Source organism: Suricata suricatta, chromosome 7 (genome assembly GCF_006229205.1).
Source record: "Suricata suricatta isolate VVHF042 chromosome 7, meerkat_22Aug2017_6uvM2_HiC, whole genome shotgun sequence".
NCBI classification, from domain to species: domain Eukaryota; kingdom Metazoa; phylum Chordata; class Mammalia; order Carnivora; family Herpestidae; genus Suricata; species Suricata suricatta.
The window spans coordinates 125,976,384-126,000,727 of NC_043706.1; the positions used below are offsets into that span (position 1 = coordinate 125,976,384).

Consider the following 24,344-nt stretch of genomic DNA (forward strand, 5'->3'; position numbering starts at 1 on the left):
TAGGGTCCATGGGTTAAGAATGGTTTTTACATTTAGGGTCCATGAATGAAGTTTTATTGGAACTGAGCAACACTCATTTGTTTATGTCCGTAGTGGCTTTTACATTATAACTGCAGAGAGTAGCTGCAACAGATTTTCTAGCTCAAAGCCTAAAATATTTATTATCTTGTTCTTTCAGTAAAAGTTTTCTGATGCTTCAATAAAAGAAGACTGGAAACATTGAAAACAGCTTGAATAATAGAACTTATCATATTTGCTGCCTAGGAAAACTCAAAACGGATTATTTATAAATACAATTTAAAAAATCTAACAGTAGTAAAATCACAAAATACAAAAAAAAGAGGTTCTTGCTTTTGTTTGCTGAGAAAATTTTTTTCATAATCATCATCTACATGCTTTTCTTTTTACTTCAAACTAGTTTTATTAATATCGTGGATTTAGGATTTTGTTCACAGCTACAATGAGATATATATAAATAAACTATGTTGGTTCCCTCTCTTTTTGTTAAAGTTGATTATATACATAAATATAAATACTCATTTTACATAAAATTTACCATATCAACCACTTAAGTATGCAGTTCAGTGGCATTAAGTACATTTATGTTGTTGTGCAAAACATTTGCTTTTGTATCATTGCTTTATATTTAGTTCTACAAACTTCCAAATACAGTTTTCTAAAGCACACATTTCACAATATCAGTGTCAATTTCTATTACTTTGATAAAGGGGAACATTATTTTTGCAAAAATAACATCACATTATAATGTAGATTCTTGTGAAACTCTTCAAAAGACTACAGAAGATTCTATTAGTATTTCTGCTATCACTTATAGAATGTAATTCATTTAACAATTCTTTAATAATTACTATACTTTTTAAAGATGGCTAGCCTATAATATAAGCAGTTGAATTTTACTCACTATAATACTTTTTAAAATGCTTATTAAAATAATATATGCGTTCGGGTGCTGGGTGGGTCATTTGTTAAGTGTCTGACTCTTGGCTTTGGCTCAGGTCATGATCTCACGGTTCATAAGTTCAAGTCCCACAATGGGCTCTGTGCTGGCAGTGTGGAGCCTGTTTTGGATTCTTTCTCTGCCTCTCCTCTGCTCTCTCTCTCAAAATAAATAAATAAACTTAAAAAAATATATGCTCTAGGGAAGACAGAAATATAATGCATGTTCAAGAAGTTATACAAGTTTAAACCAAATTTAGAAATACCCATTCTTTGCCACTTGATGGCACTAATCTTTTAAGTGAACAAATAGTACTGAATTTGATACTTGCCAAGTGAATTTTTTTCCAAAAAATATGTGCAGAAAACACACTGTACAAATTTGGAATAACATCATGTTTTTAATAGAATGATCAGTGAGGGCCTTAGAATATGCATTGTATTTCATACATGTATGTATATAATATAAGCAAATCCCTCGAGTTTGCAGTTAATTTCAGATTTCTTTTAGAGGTCAGATCTTCAATGTCTGATTTCTATACTGGAAAATATCAAATCATATAAGATAAGTATGTAATGTGACTCCTAAAAATGTTTAACATACTACTATTAAGCAATGGAAACTAAAAGCAGTGAATTTATCACAATTGTGTTTCTAATTACAATTAAGAATGGACATAACCTTTATTAAGGAACTTTCTGGTAGAAATTTCTCTTAACAATCAGTGAAGTTTTCATGCACAGAGAGACAAAGAACTCTAACGGGAATGCAGTGAAAGCTTTTAGAAAAGAGCAATGCGATGCCTCCTGTTAAGCCCTCGCTTGGTATTTTGCCACACAGCCCACTGCACACTGACCCATCCAGAGCGCTACACACAGTGCTTAGAAACCATCAGATGAATAATTCTTTTTACAATCCTCTACCATATATAACTTCATAGCAGGGAAAAGGAGGTAATAAATATGAAAAGGAGACTAGAAAAGAGGCCAAGTGAAGAAATCCATTCACTCTCTGAGCTGGAGTCATAAAAATATAGAATAAAATGAAGATTACAGTTTTAGAATCAAGATGGGAAGATGAAATTTATTATTATGATCATCTGCAAGTAATATGTTACTGCATTTTAGAAATTTTTGATGAAGAGCTTCAACCTACTATAGATAGTATAATACTGAATATTAAAATGTCTATTTGATAAAGAAGCATAGTGTAACAAAAAATTAATTTTTAATCAAAAGATTCAGAGCAAATTCTCTGTCACTTATTAGCCATAATCTTAAGACACCAGTTATCTTATGTAAAATGGGGATAATACTTCTATGATTGGGACATAATGAGGATAAAACAACACATACACAGAAGCGTTAGGTATAATATAAAATGTTTATAGAAAACGACCATTTCTCAGGTAGATGCTAGATTTTAATGATGTGAGAATATTTTAAATAGTACATTCACTATTCCCATATTTCTAAGGAAAGGCCTACGTATTTATCTGGGACACTCAAGTATTCTGGAGATTTTATTCACAATTATCCCACTCAATTAATTTGGGACTGTGACAGAATGTTATTAGGTAGAACACATAATTTCCCAATTTTTGTCTAATTATTTCTAAGCTGAAATAAAGGAAAGTTTAAGTTTTTACAAAAAATTTCCCACTAAAAAGCTGTACGGTTGAAAGATGGCTACACTGGTGATGAGCACGTGTAACATACAGAGCTGTCCTGGGTCTATGTTATACACCTGAAACTAATGGAACATTGTTTCAACGACAGTTCAATCAAAAAACAAAACGCTGCCTGACAGTCTTTCACTGTGCATTTTAAAGGATAGATCATGTTTTAGATTGATGCCAGGAAGACTAGTCACAGGCACACTTAGTAATTGAGAGGGCAATGACAATGATGGTGATGATTAAGAATGATTTGAGAAAATCCAAATTTGCAAACATTGCTAGCTAAATTAAGTATTTCCTAGAAAATGTCCTAGAGAGAAGATTTGCACATAAAGTTGCATGTACTATATTTGTATGTACTTTATACTAATTTATCAAGAATATTTAATGTCTTTTTCCTGTTATTAGTTACGGATAATAAAAATCTGCATATGCCCAGGTTGAGAAGTGGTACGAATCTGAGGTCACTTCATATTACCATAGTTAGTAATATCACTCTTCACTTATGTTTCTATCAAGTTTCCAATGTACATCCACACTTCACATTAAGAATACTAATACTTCAAGGGAGGTGAAGCAAGTGGTACTCTCTTGTGTTTTGTTGATAAGGAAACTGAGACCCACGCACTTTACACAATACACACAGGCTCAGAGCGCTACAATTCTAGCAAATAAGCAGCCCCATCTTTTTCACAGTTCTTGTCTAGACCTACTTCTCCTCAGCTTCTGTGAGTCTTCTGAACTCTACGCCAGTCAGGACAAGAGACACTTTCTAGTTCTGGTCCTGTTATGCTGAAAAGCTAATAATCAAAGACAGACCACTCAGTTCAAAGACGCTTAGAACAATGCTTTGTATCAGACAAAAACATAAATTTCTCTGGGCAACTAATTTCTTTATAGTCTTATCAGGTAAATGAGAAAAATAGTAAATTCTCTTCATGACTGTGTACCCAAGAGAATAATGGATTAGTAATCTTTGTGGGAAGGTCAAAAGAAGTGGAATTTATCACAATATGCCTTTCTAGTTCTAACAATGAAGAGCATATACATATACATATACAAATTTTGTGAGGAATGTAGAAATAAAGAAGTATTTGCATATCTTGAGTTATAAAAGTAGTTAAAACTGTACTTCACCATTATGAAATACTTACATGATTTCAAGAACTATATTCTACTTACTTTTGGAGAGACTTAAATCAAATGATCCAAACCACAGCTATCAGAGGACATTTTAAAGGCAGTTTTGTAAAAAGGCACAATTACATCAGTAATTTCCTCATTACTTACAAGAAAGCTCTTAAAATCATTATGACACAAAAGCTATAAAATTATGCAATATTATATTACAAATGCAGTAACAGATTAATAACAATAGACTCTGCTGAACAGAATATTCAGTGATTCACTACAGTTGAAAAAAATAACTTCAGTTTAGGTAGCCAGAAAGGTTACCATAAAAATTTAGAATAAATTTCTTCAAAAAATGAATGCTTCTAACATAAAGATAGAGGCACTCTGCTTATCGCAAGTTTAGTATAAAGGTTGAGATCATGGAAATGAAGCTACTGAGTAAATGAAATAAGAGAAAGTCAACTATGCAATTTTATATTCTCAATAGCACTGTAAGAATGAGAATTCTAGTTGTTTCTACATCCTTGCCAACATATGATCTGTTTAATTTAAGCCATCTTAATAAAGGCACATTGGGGTGTTCTTATGGTTTGAATGTGTGTGTACCTAATGACTAATAATGATGACTATCTACCTTTTCCTGTTTTTCAGCATCTCTATGTATTCACTGAAGTCTCTGTGCAAACATTTTGCCTATTTTCATTGCCTGTTTTCTATTATTGGTTATTAATAGGTTTTTATTCATATTCAGAATAGAAGTCCTTTCTCAGATATGTGACTTGTGAATATTTTCTCTATTCAATGCCTTATCTTTTTATTTTCTTTTTTTTAAGTGTTTATTTATTCTTGAAAGAGAAAGAGAGAGAGCAAGCATTGGGAAGGGGCTGAGAGAGGGGCCCAGATGATCTGACGCAGACTCTGTGCTCACAGCAAAGAGCCCAGTATGGGGCTGGAACTCAGGAATTGAACCGTGAGATCATGATCTGAGCCAAAGTTGGTCGCTTAAACAACTGAGCCACCCATGTGCCCCTATCTTATTTTCTTAAGAATGCCTTTTGAGGAGTAGAGGTTATTAACTTTGATCCAGTTAAATGCATCAATTTTTTCTTGTATGATTTGTGCTTTCAGTGTCATCTCTCAATCTTTACCTAATCCCAAATCATAATTTTTTATCCTTTGTGTTTTGTAGTTTTAGGTTTTAATTTCAGTTTAGTATCTTCTGTATTATGAACTGTTTGTATAGTACAATGCTTAAGTTTACTTTTTCAGTATGGATATCTAATTGTTTCAGCACCATTTACTGAAAATATTAACTTCTCTTTACTGAAATACCTTTCCATCTTTGTGGAAAAATCAAATGATCATAAATAAGTGGGACTGTTTCTGGACTCTGTTCTGGTCCATTGGTCTACTTGCCTATCATTATCTATGTCATACCGTCTTGATTACTGTAGTTTTAAAATATGTCTTGACTCAAGAAGTATAAATCTTCCAATTGTTTTGTTCTTTTCTAAAGTTGTCTTGGATATTTTAGATGAATTTCAGAATCAGCTTGTCAGCTGCTATAAAACAGCTTGTTGAAATTTTGACTGGAAAATTCTGATTGCATTAACTATATATTAATTTAGGATGAATCAGCCCTTAACAATAATGAGTTTTCTGATCCACGAACATGGTATAAATAGGTGTTCTTTAATTTCTCTCAGCAATGTTTGCAATTTCAGTGTTTTCGTGACTTTTGTAAACATTACACATCTCTTTTCAAGCTGATGTTTAAGTATCTCATATTTTTTTGATACTATGAATATCATTGTAATTTCTAATTATTCATTCCTAGATATAGGAATAAAATCAATTTTTACAAACTAATCTTGTATAATGCAACTTTGCTGAACTGGCTTATTAGTCCTAGTAATTTTCCTACGTGGAGAATCATATTAGCAAATAAAGACAGTTTTATTTATTTTTCCTATTCAAACTGGTAACTTTTATTCAATTGTCTTACAGCACTGTAGAGAATTCAGGTACCATGTTGAACAGAAGTAGTGATAGGACATTCTTAACTTGTTCATGATCTTAGAAAACATTCAGTTGTCAACCATTAAGTATAACATTAGCTATGGGTTTTTTATAAATGCCTTTTATCAAAGTGAGAAAGTTATCTTTGATTCCTAGATTGCTGGAGGTTTTTATCAGAAACAGATGTTGAATTTTATCAAATACTTTTCCTACATTTATTGAGAGGTTCACAAGGTTTTTTTCTTCTCAGTTACTTTCATGAATCACATTAATTAATTTTTAAATATTAAACCAATCTTGCATTCCCAGAATAAATTCTACTTGGTCATAAAGTATTATTTTTTAAAATATATTGTTAGATTCATATTGTTAAAAAAATTTAAAGGATTTTCTATCTTTGTTCTTGAGTATACTGGTCTCTGGTTTTGTAATCAGAATAAGGGTACCTCAAAATAAGTTGAGAATTATTGTTTCCTTTTTAATTTTCTGGAAGAGTTTATATAGATTTGATATTATTTCTTCCTTAAATGTTTGGTTAGCATTCACCAAGGAAGTCACCTGGGCCTCGAATTTACTTTGTGGTTAAGTTTTTTAACAGTAAAATTAATTTCTTTAATAGATACAGGACTATGCAGTTCATCTATTTCTTATTGACTCGGTTTTAGGAATTTGTGTCTTCTAAAGCATTTGTTCACATATGTAAGTTGTCAAATTTCTGCCATAAAGTTGTAGATCAGATTCCTTTATGATCTTTTAAAGATCTGCAGACTCTGCAGTGATCTTACCTCTTTCATTCTCGGTTCCTGATAATAGTAATCTGTGTCTTTTCTTTTCCCCTAAATAGTTGGACTAGAGGTTTATAACTTCCCACTGATCTCAAATAATCAGCTTTTGATTTTATTGTCTCTTTCTACTGGTTTTGTTTTTATTCTAATTGATTACCGCATTGCTCTTTATTGTTTTCTGTCTTCCTGACTTGGTATTTTATTTGCTTTTCTTTTTTTAGTTTTTTAAGGTATCAACTGAGGCTAATGATATACAACTTTTTCCCTAAGTTAGTGTACAGTCCTATAAATTTCTCTTTAATTACTGATCAAGATTCTTGATATTTTCATTTAAATCCACTAAAAATATTTGCCAGTTTCCCTTTTGATTTATGCTTTAATCCAAGGGTTACTCAGAATTATTTTAATTAGTTTCAAATGATTTGGGGACTTTCCAGTTATCTTTTATATCTAATTCCATTGTGGTCACAGAATGTACTTTTTAAGTCTTGAATGCTTTTAATTTTTTTTTAATGTTTACTTATTAATTTTGATACGGAGCCAAAGAGAGTAGGGGAGAGGCAAAGAGAGGGAGGGTGAGAGAGAATCCTGAGAGAGCTCAATGCACGGCTCGAACTCATAAACTGTGAGATCATGACCAGAGCTGAAATCAAGAGATGGATGCTTAACCGACTAAGTCACTTAGGCGCCTCAAGATTTGAATCCTTAATTGACTGAATTGTTTTACAGCCCAGAACATGCTCTGTCTTGGCAAACATTCCATGTGCACTTGAAAAGAATGTGTTTTCTTTGGTGGGTTAAAGTGTCCTGTAACTGTGGACTATGTCAATTAGTTGTTACTGTTGAGTTTCCCATGCTTCTGTTTTCTGTCTTCTTGTTCTGTCGATAATTGGAAGCGGGATGTTAAAATCACGGACTAAAATTATGGATATCTCTATTTCTAATTATAGTTCTATCAGTTTGTGTTTTATTTATTTTTAAGCCTTGCTTTTAAGTGCATAAACATTTAGGTTTATTTTCCAGTGATAGAGTAACACTATATACTTGGTAATACTCTGCCTGGTGGTAATATAATCACTCTAGCTTTTTTTGATTAGTGTTAATATAGCATATCTTTTCTCATCCTTTTACATTTGCATCGTTAACTGAAAAGAGGGTTTTCAGTTAATACACAATCATGTAGATTGTGTATTATTAGAAACTGCTTTTTAAAAAATCCTTTTTGAAAATCTCTAATTGGGGCATTTAGACCATTGCATTTAATGTGACCACTGATATATGCTGCTTCTGCAAAATAACAGAGAATGAATTTACCCTCCTTTCTGAAACAAGTAAAATTAACATACAAAATACGTGAAACAATAGACTGTAAGACATCAGATATTGGGCAATAAAAAGCAGTAATCTCTGAGAGATGGAAAATACCAATTAAACATCTTTCCATGAAATATAAGATTCTCTATTAACGTGCTTAAATTTTGTGCATAATGTGCATAACTATATCCATACATATTGTGTGTGTGTATTTGTCTATTTTTCCTTGCTAAGAATTGTCCACAAGATCAAAGACCTTACTTTGCTTTACTGTATTATCTTTAATCCTGAGATCATACCTGGTACAGAACAGACAATAATATTTGCTGAAAGAATGAATTTACAAATATTATTTTGTAAATTGATGACTAACATTCCCTTGAATTTGTCAGAATTCAGCCATTCTTCTACTTCTAGGTAGTTTGGTTATTCTCAGTTGTTCACTACTATAGACTAAGATCAATAATTTATTGCCAAGTCTTTGTTTACATTGTAACTTTCCTAAACGACAACAACAGCCTTCTATAAGTGGAAATGTTTGGTGAAAGCCTATGTTAGCTTTGAAGATTTTTCAGGTGTTCTGTATAAGTGCTCTCCATTAGGTTGAGCCTACCTAAACGAAGATCAGTAGTGTGTGAGAATGCCTTGTTTGAGGGATTCTGATTTCTATCACACCTAATCTGTCTCACTAAGCATCTGGAACAATCAGAGATAACGAAGCCATCACCTGCTACCTTTAATGATGTGGATGCCGGCTAAGCCATTGAGAGCGCAAACGAGCTGCCGATGTGCTTCTTCACACTCGGTTCCACATTTCTTCTGCAGAGATGTTAGCAGCTCTTCCATTGTCATGGTGCTACAAGAAAAGGTAGGCTGTTCAGAACTGAACAGAAAATTCTAAGTGATAATATTATATCACAGAAGATCAAGAGTATCAGACTCTAACAGAGTCTTTGTGTATCTTCAGGATCTTTCTTTTCACCTCCATTTTTACCACTATCACTTTCAACTCAATTACTTCTTACTATTCTGGCAAGTGTTCTTTTACCTGATCCCATCATTCTTTACCTTTTCCCAGTTAGGTCAGTGGAGAAGGGAACTAAAAAATCTTCCTAAATATGAAGTACAACATGATATGTTTGAAACAGTTAGGTTGTTAGAGGATAAAACTAGTCTGAATCTCTAGCATTATAATTTAATGAGTCTCCATGAGCCTGAATTTTCATTATCTGTAAAAAAGGAAGATTCTCCAAGGATCATATCAAATGCCATTTCTGTCAAGGCTGTCTAACATTAACCATTTATACAGAAATTATTTCCAAATTCTGTCTATAGCCATGTATATGTACCTCTTATAATATGTTTGTTTGCTTTATTTTATAGGAATCTATAATCTTTGTCATCTCCCTTATCTGTCCATAAACTGCTTAAAGGCAAAGACAAAAATATAATTCCTCTTTATATATTAAAAAATATTTTTTAATGTTTATTCACTTTTGAGAGACAGAGAGACAGAGTATGAGTGGGGAGGACAAGAAGAGGGAGACACAGAATCCAAAGCAAGTTCCAGGCTCTGAATTGGGGCACAGAGCCCGATGTGGGGCTCGAACTCACGAACCACAAGATTGTGAACTGAGCCGAAATCAGATGCTTAACTGACTGAGCCACCCAGGTGCCCTGGCTTTATTTTTAATAATACCTCATCTTTTTAACACCAGGTGCTAACAAAACAAAACAAAACAAAACAAAACAAAAACACACCAGTTGCTGAGTCACAGTCTATGAACAAAAATTTCTGGGATAATAACTGACTGGATACTGTGGACACAAATACCTTAATGTATTAGGATGAAATAATCAAACAGAGTTAGCACAATTACAAAGAAAATACAGCAATCTAATTCATCTAATTCTCTGACATGGGAACCGAAAGGTAGAGTAAGAACAAAAGCCTTTCATATCTGAAGTGCGTCAAAAAACAAAACAAAACAAAGCAAAATTCAGAATAAAAAGTAAAACCTCAAAGTAGTCTTAACTTTAAAAGGAATGTTAAAAACCATGAACATAATTTTGGGAATGTGATTCTCTTTCATAAATGGGGTTCCATGCCAAAGAAAAACCACACTACTAAAACTAATGGACAGCAGCTCAGTTCTAAGACCCTGAATGAATCTGGGAGCTAGAGAGCTAATAGCTTAAACACTGTCTATCACTAGTATAGTATCAATTGCAGTGTAAGGAAATTGACAATAAAACCTTTTCTGGAGTGGCAGAAACTCCCCGCGAACAGCCTGTGGGTGGCAGCAGGCCTGCCTGAGCCTCAGCAGCGGATACAGGATGGAGGTGACCGTCCTCCGGTCCAGGCTGCTGAGCTTCAGGGCCCAGTCGGAAATCTTCCTGAGCTTTACTACTGCATCCTGGCAGCACACCTCATGCTGGCGGTGATAGAAATGTCTTTCCACTGGAGAAAAGTGAAGCCAGTGGATTTCTTCTGTCTGGGGGGGTATCTGGATCTGCAGGGAGAAGAAAAAAGATTTCATCTGAAAATTGAACTTTCCATCCCAACTCTTGGTCCTCTTTTCTTGTAATGTCCTTAATCAGTAAAAACTTATCCTACTGACTTGGTCAATCACATCTTTCTTTGCAGACCTCCATAGTATCTTGGCAATAAAGCTGTAGAGGAGCTGAGGATTCTTCCTGCAGTAAGGGCGATAGAGAAGTCGAACCCACCAGTGTTTGACACAGTAAGGCTCAATACCAAGAAAGACCACCAACCCAAAAAGATCTGAGAAGAAAAAAAACAACAACACATTGAGAATGGCTTTCCATATTTCTTTGTTACTATTTTGAATAACCACTTTCATTAATATTACATAGCACATAGTACTTTCCATGAATTAAAATGCAGATTGTATCGACTGTTGAATCTGGAAGTTAATTTCACTTTAACTTACATTTGCTGATTATTTATATTGCTCTAGGCTCTGTGCTAGGAGCTAAAATGTGTAACTATTCCACAAACCTCATACTTAATTCAAAAGTCTAAAATTTCCATCAGATGTAAAACTAGAAAATGACTCACTTGGGTGTACCTGATCAAGAGCTATGTAAGAAGAATCAGGCACTGAGACTACCAGATTCAGGACTTGCTGGATTAGGAAAAAAGTTTGAATGACATAGGTGATACAAAGAATATTTACTGACCCAATATTTGTTATACTTTTTCGTCTAATAACCCCACTTTTGGGAAGTAAGACCAAAACAGTAATAAAAAAATAGAGACAAGATTCATCCACACAGTGATATTCCTACCAACAACATATAGAATAAAAATGACTCAAATAAAGGAATGATTATATAAATCATGTAGTCTTTTCCATAAGACAAAAATCTTTTTTTTCTTCAAGTTTTTATTCAAATTTTAGTTAGTAAATAAGGTAATACTGATTTTAGGAGTAGAATTTAGTGATTCATCACTTACACATAATACCCAGTGCTCATCCCAACAAGGGCCCTCCTTAATGTCGGTCACTCATCTAGCCCATCACCCCACCCACTTCCCTCCATCAACCCTCAGTTTGTTCTCTATAGTTAAGAGTCTTTTAGAGTTTGCTTCAGTCTTTCCTTAGTTTCCTTCCTTCTCCTATGTTCATCTGTTTTGTTTCTCAAATTCCACATATGAGGGAAATTATACGATATTTAAGATGCAACCTACCTTCTTTTGATCCAGCAGGTCTTGTGTTTGTTAGATTTACTTCATGGTACTTCTCATACATTTTATGATTGGGTAATTCAACATTATATTCCATGTTTTGCTCACTTAACATTGTACCTTACACAATTTTCATATTTATGATGGATTTTTAAAACATAAAAAACTGCTTAGGATACAATGTTAAGTGAAAAAAGAGACATAAAATTATGCATGCAGTATGAGGACAAATATACAAACATTTATATAAAAAAGACTGGAATAGTGGTTATGTCTTTAAATGAAGATTGTGCCTGAGTGTTAATTTTCTTTCTTTATTTTTTGTATTAAACATGTTCACATTGGGCTATATTCTCTTTAGACCATGAACTTTTTTTTTTTTTAACAAAAAGGTCCTGCCCCTCCCTACAACATTTATTCTGAAGCTTCCCAACAAATATTTAGGTAGAGTTACTTTCACAGCTTCTGAGACTTAACACCTAAGAAGAAATGCTGCTTATGCAGATATCGATGGAGCTGTACTTCTGAATTGCCTCTGTGCTATCTCTTCTCTGTCGTCCAAAAGGTGCCTCAAACTCAACTTGCCAAAATCAAATTTATAATCTTTTTGCCCAAACATGTTTCTCCTGCAGTGTTATTCACTGGGAAAGAGTCACTGTACATGGAGTTAGGCTACTGAGAAGTCTTGGTAACTCCCCATCACTGAATAAGCCTTATTTTTTTTTTATCCATTTTTTTTTCATTTCTTCAGGACAGCCATAGTTAAAATGCAGAGTGTCAGTATCAACGTGCCTAGATTACTGATTGTAGCCAACTGATAGTCTAGTATCCACTCTGTCCCGCTTCTACACAATTCTCTACACTGCAACTACCTTGAGTTTTTGAAATCCAAATCTTAGGTGATCCCCAACCACTTACTTTGTTTAAATCCTTTCAATAGCTCCTACTGTTCTTAAGAAAATAAACAAATAAAATTATTCATCACAGCCTACAGATCCCTCCATGGTCTGATCTCTTAACCTACGGTGTTTTCCTCAGCTCTCTTTATTCTTGTCACACTAATATCCTTCCATGCTCTTTCTGCCAGATCATTTTATATTTTCTATTTCCTTTATGATAGAGACTTCTTCCCTATTTAGTTAACTCATCTTAATATTTCAGATCCTGGCTCAGGTGTCCCTTCCTTCTGTATCCCTAGAACCAGATCTTTTCTGAAACCTATTATAGTTTGAATTTTACATTTATTTTATACATTAAAGTTACCATGACCACAATCATAACATTTATGTTAAGTACTTAACAAATATATCCTCCCCTCTAAGCTGTAGCCTCAAGAAGGTCAGGAACCGAGTCTATTTTTTTTTATTGTACTTCACAAAGAATAAATGAACCAATAAGTACACCACAAAGTACTTAAGTATTTTAGAGTCAACAGTTTTGAAGAAGCTAAAATGATATACAAACTATGAATGGGAAATAAGAACAACAAAAGCAGCCATCACTCACTGAATATTTAATACCTGCCAGGTACCGTACTAAATGCTTTGCATACTTTATTATAATTAATATTAAAACATCTTACTTTACAAATAAGGAAAATAAAAATTTGAATGTTTATGTAATTTCTTTACAGACATACAACTCAAAGTCAGTATGTCACCGTGGTTCATATATCCTGACAAACCAGCGCTTTGTATAGTATGCAAACAAGTATATTACACAGACCTGGAGAGGGAGGATGGCAGGAGAGGGCAGCGTTCTTGTTCCCCGACTGTTTCAGCCTGCTGGTAGAGACATACTAAAGGCCTGGCAAATTATGGAATGAAAACATCCTAGCCTCACGTCCTTGCTCAGTACGTAGTCAACGTGGGATTTACAAGATCTCTGGTTGTTGCTCACTAACAAATCATCAAATATGATTTATCTCTTCTAGTGTAGCATAGTGGTTCTCATCGGAAGTGGAGGTGGAGTGGTATAATTTTGTCCCCCAGGGGATAACAGGCAATGTCTAAAACCCATCTGTGGGTGTCACAATTGCAGAACTGCTCTGCCATCTAGTGAGTAGAAGCTAAATATCTCAAGATGCATAGGACAGCTCCCACCAAAAAACTATCCAGGCCCAAATGTCAAAGGGGTCAAGGCTGAGAAACACTGCTCTCACACCAAACGAAAACCAGTGAGACTTCTACTTCCAACTACAACACAGTAACTATGTATCTTCTCCTTCTCTTCTCTCTCTCTCTCTTGCTAAATTCTTTCTGTTTTCTACCAACCACTTTGGAGATCTGAGTTCAGTTCAGACCTGCATCTACACTGCTCAGGAGGACACAATGACTGTTCAACTTAGGACAATGGGACTACTGAATGTCCATCCTCATAAAAACGGAGTGAAATATATGTACAATCACGTAAGGATTTCAACAAAGTTAAAAATACTTGTTCCTCAAAAAAAGCAAGCTTTTCAAATATATGCAAAATGTGAGGAAACCATACATTACCCTCCAATCCTCTCTGTACTGGAGTGCCACTGATACACCAGCGGTTGATCCCACTCAAGCGCTGAGCCATTTCTGCAGCCTAATGAGAACAAAAAGAGAAGAAAATAAAAAGACAGGGAAAATTAGGAATATGTTTACTCCTGAGAATAGCCCACGAAAAGCTATGCTTCAGGTCAGGCACATTTGCTCTTATACAAAGTTATCAAATTCAAAGTTGAAGGTCGTATTCGATGGGCCATCATCTAGTACCGTGGTTCTCTTAGCAGAAGGCTGCCATGAGACCTCCCGAAAAGAGGAGGGATAGTTCAAGTATGTATAGAATGAAAAGGCCCCCTGAATGACTGATACATCCCCCACGCCACTCCGTCCTACAGATGGGAGCCAATGTCCTAATAGACAAGATTTATAAATTGGGTGCAGATTACGAACTGGCCAAAGAAAATGGAATGAAGACATATGAATAAAGGCTAAATCAAACTCTATCCTCTAAAGTAGCATTTTCTGTTATGATATGATCTCTCTCATAAAAAGGTCAACTTTGGCCCAAAGCTATCTGAGCCTATGAGTCTTCCACTTGGCAGAAATGCTATTAAAAATCCCTAAACAGAGTTTATTTTGATCTGCGTCACACATAAACTGCCATCTTATTCAAATACACATGGGCACTGCATATAAAGCAGTAATTTCCATAGTACCAAAATAATTCCTAAGGGCTATGTAGTTCAGAGCACAAGAGAAAAGCAAATTACTACATTTAACAACAGACTTTGGTCAAAATCAATACTGTGGGTTAACACTTAAATTATTAATATTTTTACGGAAAACTTTCTCAATCTCTTTCCTCTTTTTTTCTACCCCAGCCCTCAGAAGGTTCTGCAGAAATTCTCACTTTTACAGCAGGACATTCAACCATCTGGGCTTCATCAAGGCAGATCCTCCACCATTCCACAGCTACGAGGGGGCTGGGAATGGCCATATAGCGCTTCTGGTTCCGTAAACGACGCCCATCCTCACTGTTGCTGTGTGGGATATCTACGTAGTTTAGTTCTGAACGAAGGACATCATAGGTAATGATAACTATATCCTGTTCAGCCAAAAAATGAGGTTGTAAAAAACCATCTTTCTTCACTCCTTGGTATACCTAGGAATAATCACAGACACACTTAATGCAGAAAGGCTCATTAAAGATAACTGAAATTTTCATTCTCCTATATGCTTACTGAGCCCTTTCCATTGTTCAGTTTAGTACTAAACACGCTATGAGACACATTCCATACATGTCTAGAGAAAGCCACATTAGGGTGGAAGACCAGTAACATAAGCAAGGTGAAGGGAAATGTAAGAGACAGCACAGCGGAAAGACCAATGCTATGGCTGAGATGGTAAATTCAGAAAAGTTAAAATTTGAGCTGGATCTTAAAGAACATTAGGAATTCTCACAGGTGGAGAAAGGGAAAAAGGACTTAAGGGTAGGCAGGTAGGTAGATGCAAAAGTATAGAGGTAAAGAAGTAGAACAATTTCCTGAGTGCCTTTTATATTTCAGACACTATGCTGCATGCTATCTCCTGTCTTCAGCAACAATCTTGTTAGTGGTACTTATTATTCCTATCCCACGCATAAGAAACAGGAAGTGACCTGCTCAGAACTTGCAGAGCCTAGATTCAAATCAAGGTTTATTTACCCAACAAAACTGAGCTCCTTAATGGCAAAGAGGAGGTTTTAGTTATTACTGTATTCCCTCTCCATGTCTCCATTACTGAAAACCTTAAATAACATCTGTGTGGTAAGAAGGAAAAAAGAACAAAGGGAGTGAAGAATACTAACATTACCCAACAAAATGGGTTCAGAGGGAACATACCTCAACATAGTAAAGGCCATATATGACAAACCCACAGCTAACATTGTACTCAACAGTGAAAAACTGAAAGCCTTCCCTCTAGGGTCAAGAAAAGATAAGGCTGTCTATTCTCACCACTTCTATTCAACATAGCTCAATAGTCTTAGCTGCAGCAATCAGATGAGAAAAGAAATAAAAGGTACCCAAACTGGTAAGAAAGACCTGTCACTTTTACCAGATGACATAACAGTATATATAGAAAACCCTAAATATTTCACCTAAAAACTATCAGAATTACTAAGTGAATATGGTAAAGTTGTAGAATATAAAATTAATATACAGAAATCTGTTGCACTTCTATACACTAATAAAAAAGTCACAGAAAGAGAAATGAGAAAACTCATCACATTTACAGTTATATCAAAAAGAATAAAAAGCCTAGGAATAAATTTAACCAAGGAGGTGAAAGATCTATACTCTGAAAATTATATTGATGACAGAAATTGAGGATGACAAATAGAAAGATAAACCATGCTCATGAACTAGAAAAATTAATATTGTTAAAATGCTCACAGCACCCAAAGCAATCTACAGACTTCACGCAATCCCTATCAGAATACCATTAGCATTTTTTCACAGAATGAGAACATGTACTCCTAAAATTGGTGTGGAACCAACGAAGACCCTGAATAACCAAAGCAATTTCGAAAAAGAAGAACAGAGCTGGAAATATCAGAATCCAAGATATTAAGATATACTACAAAGTTGTAGTAATCAAGAATATGGCACCTGCACAAAAACAGATACACATATCCATGGAACAGGAGAGGGAGCCCAGAAACCCATGCTTAGATAGTTAACTAATCCATGACAAAAAAAGGCAAGAATATACAATGAAGACAACAAATGGTGCTGGGCAAACTGGACAACTAGACATCAAAGAATAAAAGGGAGCCACTTTCTTACACCATACAAAAATTTACTCACAACTGAATGAAAACCTAAATGTGAGACCTGAAGCCAAAAAATTCCTAAGAGAAAGCATAGGCAGTCATCTTTCAGATGTTGGCCTTAGCCACACACTTACAGATATGTCTCCTGAGGCAAGGAAAACAAAACCAGAAGTAAACTGTGAGGAACAGCAAAAATAAAAAGCTTTTGCATAGCAAAGAACACTATCAAAATTAAAAGGCAATCTAGAGGATGGGAAAAGATATTTGCAAGTGATATATCCATTTAGGGGTTAATATCTGAAATATATAAAGAACTTATGGAGCTCAACACCAAAAACAGAACAATTTATTTAAAAATGGGCAGAGGATCTGAACAGACATTTCTCCAAAGAAGACATACCAATGGCCAACAGACACATAAAAAAATGCCCACCATCACTAATCAGAAATGCAAATCAAACCACAGTGAGGTATTACCTGACACCAGTTAGAATGGCTAGTATCAAAAAGACAAGAACAAGTGTTGGTGAGGATATGGAAAAAAGGAAACTCTCATGCAGTGTTGGTGGGAATGTAAACTGATAAAACCACTGTGGAGAACAGTATGGAAGTTCTCAAAAACATTAAAAATAGAAATACTATATGATCCAATAATTCCACTACTGAGTATTTCCCTAAAGAAAATGGAAATGCTAATTCGAGACAGTCACTCAGGTTTACTGCAGCATTATTTACAATAGCCAAGTTATGGAAGCAACCTGTGTCCACTGATAGATGAATGGATAACAAAGATGTGGAATATATATATATATATAGTGGAAGATAAGTTATAAAAAAGAATGAGATCTTGCCATTTGTGACAACATGGATGAACCTACAGGTATTATGCTAAATGAAAGAAGTCAGACAGAGAAAGATAAATCCCATATGATTTCACTTACATGTGGAACCCTAAAAAATGAAATAAACAAACCAACAAACATTAAACAGTATCATAAATACAGAGAACAAACTAGTGGTTGCCAGAGGGGAGGGAATTGAGGGGGTGGGTAAATTAGGTGAGGGGATTAAGAAGTACTAGGATAAATGAGTCACAGGGATGAAAAGTACAGCATACATAATATAGTCAATAATACTGTACTAATGTTGTATGGAGACAGATGTAGTTAACTACACTTGTCATGTACAGAACTGTCGATTCATTGTTATTTACCTGAAATTAACATAACATAGTATGTCAACTATACTCAATTAAAAAATACTAATATTAGTAGATTACAATGTACTATATGGCAGCACTTTATCAAATTCATTTAACCTTCACAATAAGTGTGTGCGGGGGTATTAATTTTAGAACTTAGCACAGTTCCTGGCATGTTAGGGGTGCTCAATAAATATTTGTTGAATGAGGAAATTCTTATTTACCGATAAAGTAACTGAGGCATCAGAGCATGACTCTGGCTCTAAGAGGCAGAGATGAGGCTGGCAGCTACTATTACACAGGGCTGCCTTCCTGTCTGAGAGGATACAGGTGTACATGAAGGCTTTTTTGTTTACATGACGAATTTTTTTCAAAAGCTTCCACATCTTTTACCTCAAAGTGCTTTAACTTCTGAACTTCTGATGTCAGAAAAGAACACCGAGTCTACTGTTTTATTTCTCATTCTCAAATTCCTCTTCAAGTTCTGATTTCATAATTATCTTATTAATTTTTGGGATAAACAACAAAGCAATAAAGATTATAAAAATCACAGGAAAGCAAAAATTGACATTTTCCTATCCATTTAAAGAGTCCAAACTGCCTTACCAAGACTCGAAGAGATGATGACCTCACATGCCTGTTGATTTCATCCACCCACTGATGACAGATGGAGCTGGGCGAGATGATCAGAGTTGCTCGTGTTGATACTGGCTCCATTGCAACAAGGCAATGAGGGCAGTAGAAAGGCTTAATCTTCAGATTCTTCTCTTCATAATTCACACATTTTGCATGTTGCCACAGGTGGCATTTCAGGCACTGAACACGAGGTTTACGGTCTACCTGGTCAAGTTCACCACATATGCACTCAAAGCGATAATCAGAGGAATTATAGGGACTCACAATATTAGACTGTGGCACATCACCATCGGTAGGGTTTAAAGATTCAGGTTGGTCCTTTGTTTCATGTTCTTCCTTGATTTCAAAGATACATGTATTTTTAGATGTGGTAACATTAGCAATTCCAGAGTCACTGGTAGCTGGACAGTGATCTTGTGAATTAAGACTGATGTTAGGCTGACCTTTTCCCTTTTTTGCAGATAGAACAGACTTTTTCTTGAATTTACTACGATTTCTCCGAGGCTTATAGTAATAATAATAAGGATCGTCATCATCATCAGATGTATTTGATGGGAAGTATTCAGAATCTGTGTCTTTGCTCCCTGATTTTCTGGATTCCTTCTGAATTTTCCTTGGACTCCCTACTGCCTATGAGAAATATGATTAATTAATTTATATCAATATAATTACATTCCTCAAATTAAATCCCCAACCTTATTTATGATTTTTCCATAAAATCCAATAGCCACTTTTTGCTACCACTTTCCCAGTAGAGAATCACTCCTGATCACTGGCTTTCAATCTGCCCTCTGTAAGAAGTCTCTCTGTGGTCTACAGGTCTAAAAACTAAGGCTCTACTACTGTCTAAGTAAGATTTGAAGAGAATAAAAATTAGATAGGGAGCTACTAATATTTTGACATTAACCTCTTTTAATTCATATTTTTTTCTAAATCAGTAAGAGACTGGTAGTTTGTAATATATAAATATACAAACTTGGGCAATTAACATAGCAAGTATGAAAACACAGCATTTAAATAAAGTGAAAATTCATCTACTTATTACTGCAATTAGCAAATAAATTCCTTCTTTCTGCTTTCTACCTGTACTCCTCCTGAAATTATTTACTGGATAACAATTCTGTGCCAGGCATAGTGTTAGATGCTGGCGATACAAATATGAGGAATATTTAGCTCCTGGTCTCTAAAAGGTCTGTTGGAAAGAAGGAACAATAAAACGTGAAACAATGGTACAAGACTGCCCAAGGGGAGTACATAACAGAGAGGGGCTGTGACAAGGAGGTGGGTGCCAGCATGAGCTTCCTGGAAGTGATGTCAGAGCTGAGGTTGAACAGAGGAGTTGGGACACTTGAAATGAATGGCATTAATTAAAGATTTTCCTTTTTTTGGTGACAGAAGGATTATTAAAAGCACAGAAGTTCACTGCAGCTTTCTACCCTGGCTGGGGAAAAAAGCTGGATACTCCCTACTCTAGAAAACAAACTTTTTAATCTGTCATTTCCTTCATAGTAGACAAGCTGGTAGCTCCACATTTTGATTTACTGTTACTCTTTACCTGATTTATTTATTTTAAGTCTACTTATTTATTTTAAGTAATCTCTATACCCAGTGTGGGGCTCAAACTCACAACCCTGAGATCAAGAATCTCATGCTCTTCTGACTGAGCCAGTCAGGTGCCCCATTTACCTAATTTATGTTTATATAGCTATGTAGTTATTTTTTAAAGCAAATTTGAAATTAATAACCCCCAAAGCAGTTTTATAACAAAATGTAAAAATTTTATAAGATGACACGGGAAAAGTGAGAATTTGTAAAAAAGATAGAAAATGTATATAAAGAGCTGAACAAATGTAAGGTATCATTAGTATTTTTAAATTACAGAACAGATTTTTAACTGCTGACAACAGTGTGATGAGGACAGAGCTGTTTTATTTTTTTCTCTCTCTTCTCCTAATGTTTATTTTTTTTGAGTGAGAGTGCTCGTGTATGAAAGGAAGAAGGGGCAGAGAGAGGTTGAGAGAGAATCCCAAGTCGGGTTCTGCACAGAGCCCAACATGGGGCTTGATCCCATGAACTGTGAGTTCATGACCTTAGCCAAAATCAAGAGTAAGATGTTCAACTGACTAGCCACCCTACTTTTTTCTTTTAAAAAAAATTTTTTGTGTGTGTTATTTTAAACTCTTTAATATGCTTAATCCATTAATATAATGCACTCAAATATTTATTGAGTACTTGGCTATGTGCCTAGCACTCTTCTCTGGGATTAGTAAAATACAGTTTCTACTCTGAAGAAACTCTTAAGAAAGTAGAAAAGATATGGTACAGCCATATGTGATTTTCCTAGTTTGTTTTTTATCCTCAGTCTCTAAAAGCCTCAGGGTCAAGTGGGATCTGTTAAGTCCTTCTGTAAGGCACCACATAGAGCAACTTAAATGTTCTGTTACCTGCTTTTTTGTTTTATCATATATATCCTCTTCCTTGTAATTCTTCCCCAATGTAAAAGTCCCAGAAAAACCATGCCCTTTGATCTGTTTCACAAGACCTTCAAAAATTAAACATTTCAGCATCCGTTTCAGAAGACTCCTGTTCCGCTGAACATCATATCTATATATAGAACTGACATACTTATAGATGGAAAGGATGGAAACTCCTTTTTTCCCATTCATTTCTTTCACAGCTGTCAGGATCATCACACGTGTAGCTATATGCAAAAGGATATGCTAACTTAGTCAAAATAATTGAAATTAAGAAAATAGAATGCAGTTATTCTTAATATGCCCTGCAAACTAAGAAAAAAATAAATAAAAGATTTTTATTGAAGATATGTTGTCTGTATATCATCCTTTTGAAGAATATGTAATAAAAACTTATCTCAATGTATTAATAACTTACTGGAATGGAAATAATCTAAAGAAGAATTACTCATTAATTTGTTAATCTTCCAAAGCAACTATCATTTAAAATTATATTAAAAAAGAAAAAAGACCTCTCATAATTATCTATGCATATGCTACCATTAGTAAAGGAAACATCTGCAGGCTAGCAGAATTTGAAGTGGCTAGGCTGCAGAATAAACAAAGCCTGGTTTAAACTTTGAGCTCAAGAAATTTAAATATAACAGACAGAACAAGATCTATACCAAGAAAGAATGACTCAATCAAATGAAAGAATAAATCTTTACTTTTGTTAAGGTAATATGACTTGTAATTGACCCCATTTATACAAAGTATAAACTATGAAGACAATTATTCATAACAGTTACAAGATATCTCTCTATAAGAAATGCAAGAACTATGACAAAGATGACTATAAAAGGTCTTTTCTTTCAGAGATTTCATACTTACGGGGACACTGAACTTTTTCTTTTGGTTCATATTCCATATTCTGGGTTTCTGTGTTTTTTACTTTTCCTCCAGAATGATGAGATGGAATGAAATAGTTCACCACTTTTCCCTGATATAAACAACATTCAGTAGTCACACAGTGTTTTGCTTTCGGTAATTGGAGCTGCTTGTTAAAATTAACCCTTCTACTGGAGATACAAAAGAGTGGTAAAAAAATGATGAAAGAAAGAGCTAAATATGCTATTCATATGTAGAAACCTTATTTTTTGTTACAGGGCTACAGCTAGCCATCACTTTTTAAAAATTGTGCATATTATCTTTTTTTAATAGTTTAAATTAAATTTTTTTTTTTTTGAGAGACAGAGATAGCACAAGCAGAGGAGGGGCAGAGAGGGAGATACAGAATCTGAAGCAGGCTCCAGGCTCTGAGCTAGCTGTCAGCACAGAGCCTGATGTGGGGCTCGAACCCACAAACCATGAGATCCTGACCTGAGCCAAAGCCATATGCTTAACTACTTAGGCGCCCCTAAAATTGCACATATTATCTTAAATTAACTAAATGTTACATGTGGAACTTTGGAAATTAACTTTTTTTTTAAACGTTGTTTTTCTAGAGAGATAGACAGTGTGTGAATGGGGGAAGGGCAGAGAGAGAGAGGAGAGAAACAGAATCTGAAGCAGGCTCCAGGCTCCAAGCTGTCAGCACAGAGCCTGATGTGGAGTTCAAACCCATGAACCATGAGATCATGAACTGAGCTGAAGTCGGACCCTTAACCGACAGAGGCACCCAGGTGCTCCTTCTGAAATTAACCTTTTAAAGACTTGTTTAAATATAGAATTAATATAGAAATTACTGAGAGTTAAATCATAAAGTTAATACAGAAGTTACTGTAAAACTGGGGCACCTGGGTGGCTCAGTTGGTTGAGCATCTGATTTAGGTCATGATCTTGCAGTTTGTGAGTCCGAGCCCTGACATCAGCCTGCTTTGGAGCCTCTGTCCCCCTTTCTGCCCCTGCATTGCTTACACATGCTCTCTCTCTCAAAAATAAGTAAACATTTTTTTATACTAACTCCTTCCACCTTGTTAAAAAATTTTGTTCAATGTTTTATTTATTTTTGAGAGAGAGAGAGAGACACAGTGTGAGCAGGGGAGGGTCAGAGAGAGAGGGAGACACAGAATCTGAAGCAGGCTCCAGGCTCTGAGCTGTCAGCACGGTGAGATCATGATCTGAGCCCAAGTTGGACGCTTAAACGACTGAGCCACTGACGTGCCCCTAAAATTCATATTTCTAAACACAGTTATATATATTAGAACAAGGACTTGGAGTTTGATTCATTTTGCCATCTAATTACAAAGCTACTTCCTCTTTTAACAAAGTTTTAAGTATTAGATTCTATGACTTACATATCTGAGATTTCTACAACTAAAAAAAATTACTCTCAAAAATATTTAGCGGCAATATGGAGGCTTCTAGTAGTGGCAAAACATCTGAGGGAGTCACAGTACTTTCCTATCAGTTTCTCTGCCAACTAGACGGAATTGCGGTGACAGCTAATACCCCTTCCTAGTTGGCCAACATCACTTATAAAAACCTGCCGGGTCACAAACATCCTATTCTCTGTGCCCAGCTGAAGTTACCTAATAACTACTACAAATCATTAGCTTCAGAGGAGACTGGAAGTGTTGGCTTAAGTGCCAAGCAAATGTTGAACATATGATGCTTCTCGAGAACATATGTCCCCTGCTTTGCCGGCCCTATGGTACTCCTCCTACCTCAGGAAGAGTGAGAGCATCTTGTTTGACGTCTTGTCGAGTATGTGTCAGAATCAGAGCCAAAACCTCCACTGTCTTTCCGAGACCCATCTCATCTGCTAAGATTCCGCCCAGCAACTGTGGCCCAGCATTTGGGTAATCACGGATGATGCTGAGGGAAAAAACAAGAAAAACATTTTCACAGGGTTGTAAGTAAAAATTATACTATTCCTAAAGAAAACTGTTTTAAAAGTCAAAGTTTTCTTAAATTACATTTTAGTGTGAAACAATTTGAAATGCTAGATCACTGAATAAAGAACTGTGATAATGAAAAAACTGCCTGAGCTGACAACGGAGTCTGTAGAAACAGGAGTGGTATAGGTAAGTAACCTTGGTTTTTTTCTCTTCTTTAAATAAAAGGACGCATGTCTGCCTTCTTTTAAGGACAATGACTACTGATTCACCTATGATGTTACTATGCTTAATGATTCCTATGATTTTATAATAGAAATTACCAAAT

General features: G+C 35.1%; 1 protein-coding gene across 5 annotated transcripts in view; it reads right to left on the reverse strand.

The window, feature by feature from the left end:
* SHPRH (SNF2 histone linker PHD RING helicase) overlaps nt 1-24,344 on the reverse strand; it is an 84,252-nt gene that overhangs the window by 47,193 nt on the left and 12,715 nt on the right. For 4 of the 5 annotated variants that reach the window (XM_029944605.1, XM_029944603.1, XM_029944604.1 and 1 more), the window contains exons 6-14: nt 23,846-23,996; nt 22,071-22,179; nt 21,171-21,427; nt 18,697-19,356; nt 14,988-15,239; nt 14,099-14,177; nt 10,510-10,673; nt 10,145-10,401; nt 8,623-8,744 (exon numbers count right to left, since the gene is read on the reverse strand). In XM_029944605.1, coding sequence (XP_029800465.1) covers nt 8,623-8,744; nt 10,145-10,401; nt 10,510-10,673; nt 14,099-14,177; nt 14,988-15,239; nt 18,697-19,356; nt 21,171-21,427; nt 22,071-22,179; nt 23,846-23,996 — 2,051 coding nt within the window. Of the gene's footprint in view, nt 1-8,622; nt 8,745-10,144; nt 10,402-10,509; nt 10,674-14,098; nt 14,178-14,987; nt 15,240-18,696; nt 19,357-21,170; nt 21,428-22,070; nt 22,180-23,845; nt 23,997-24,344 lie in introns of those variants that run through there. The other variant, XM_029944607.1, reaches the window with a different exon arrangement.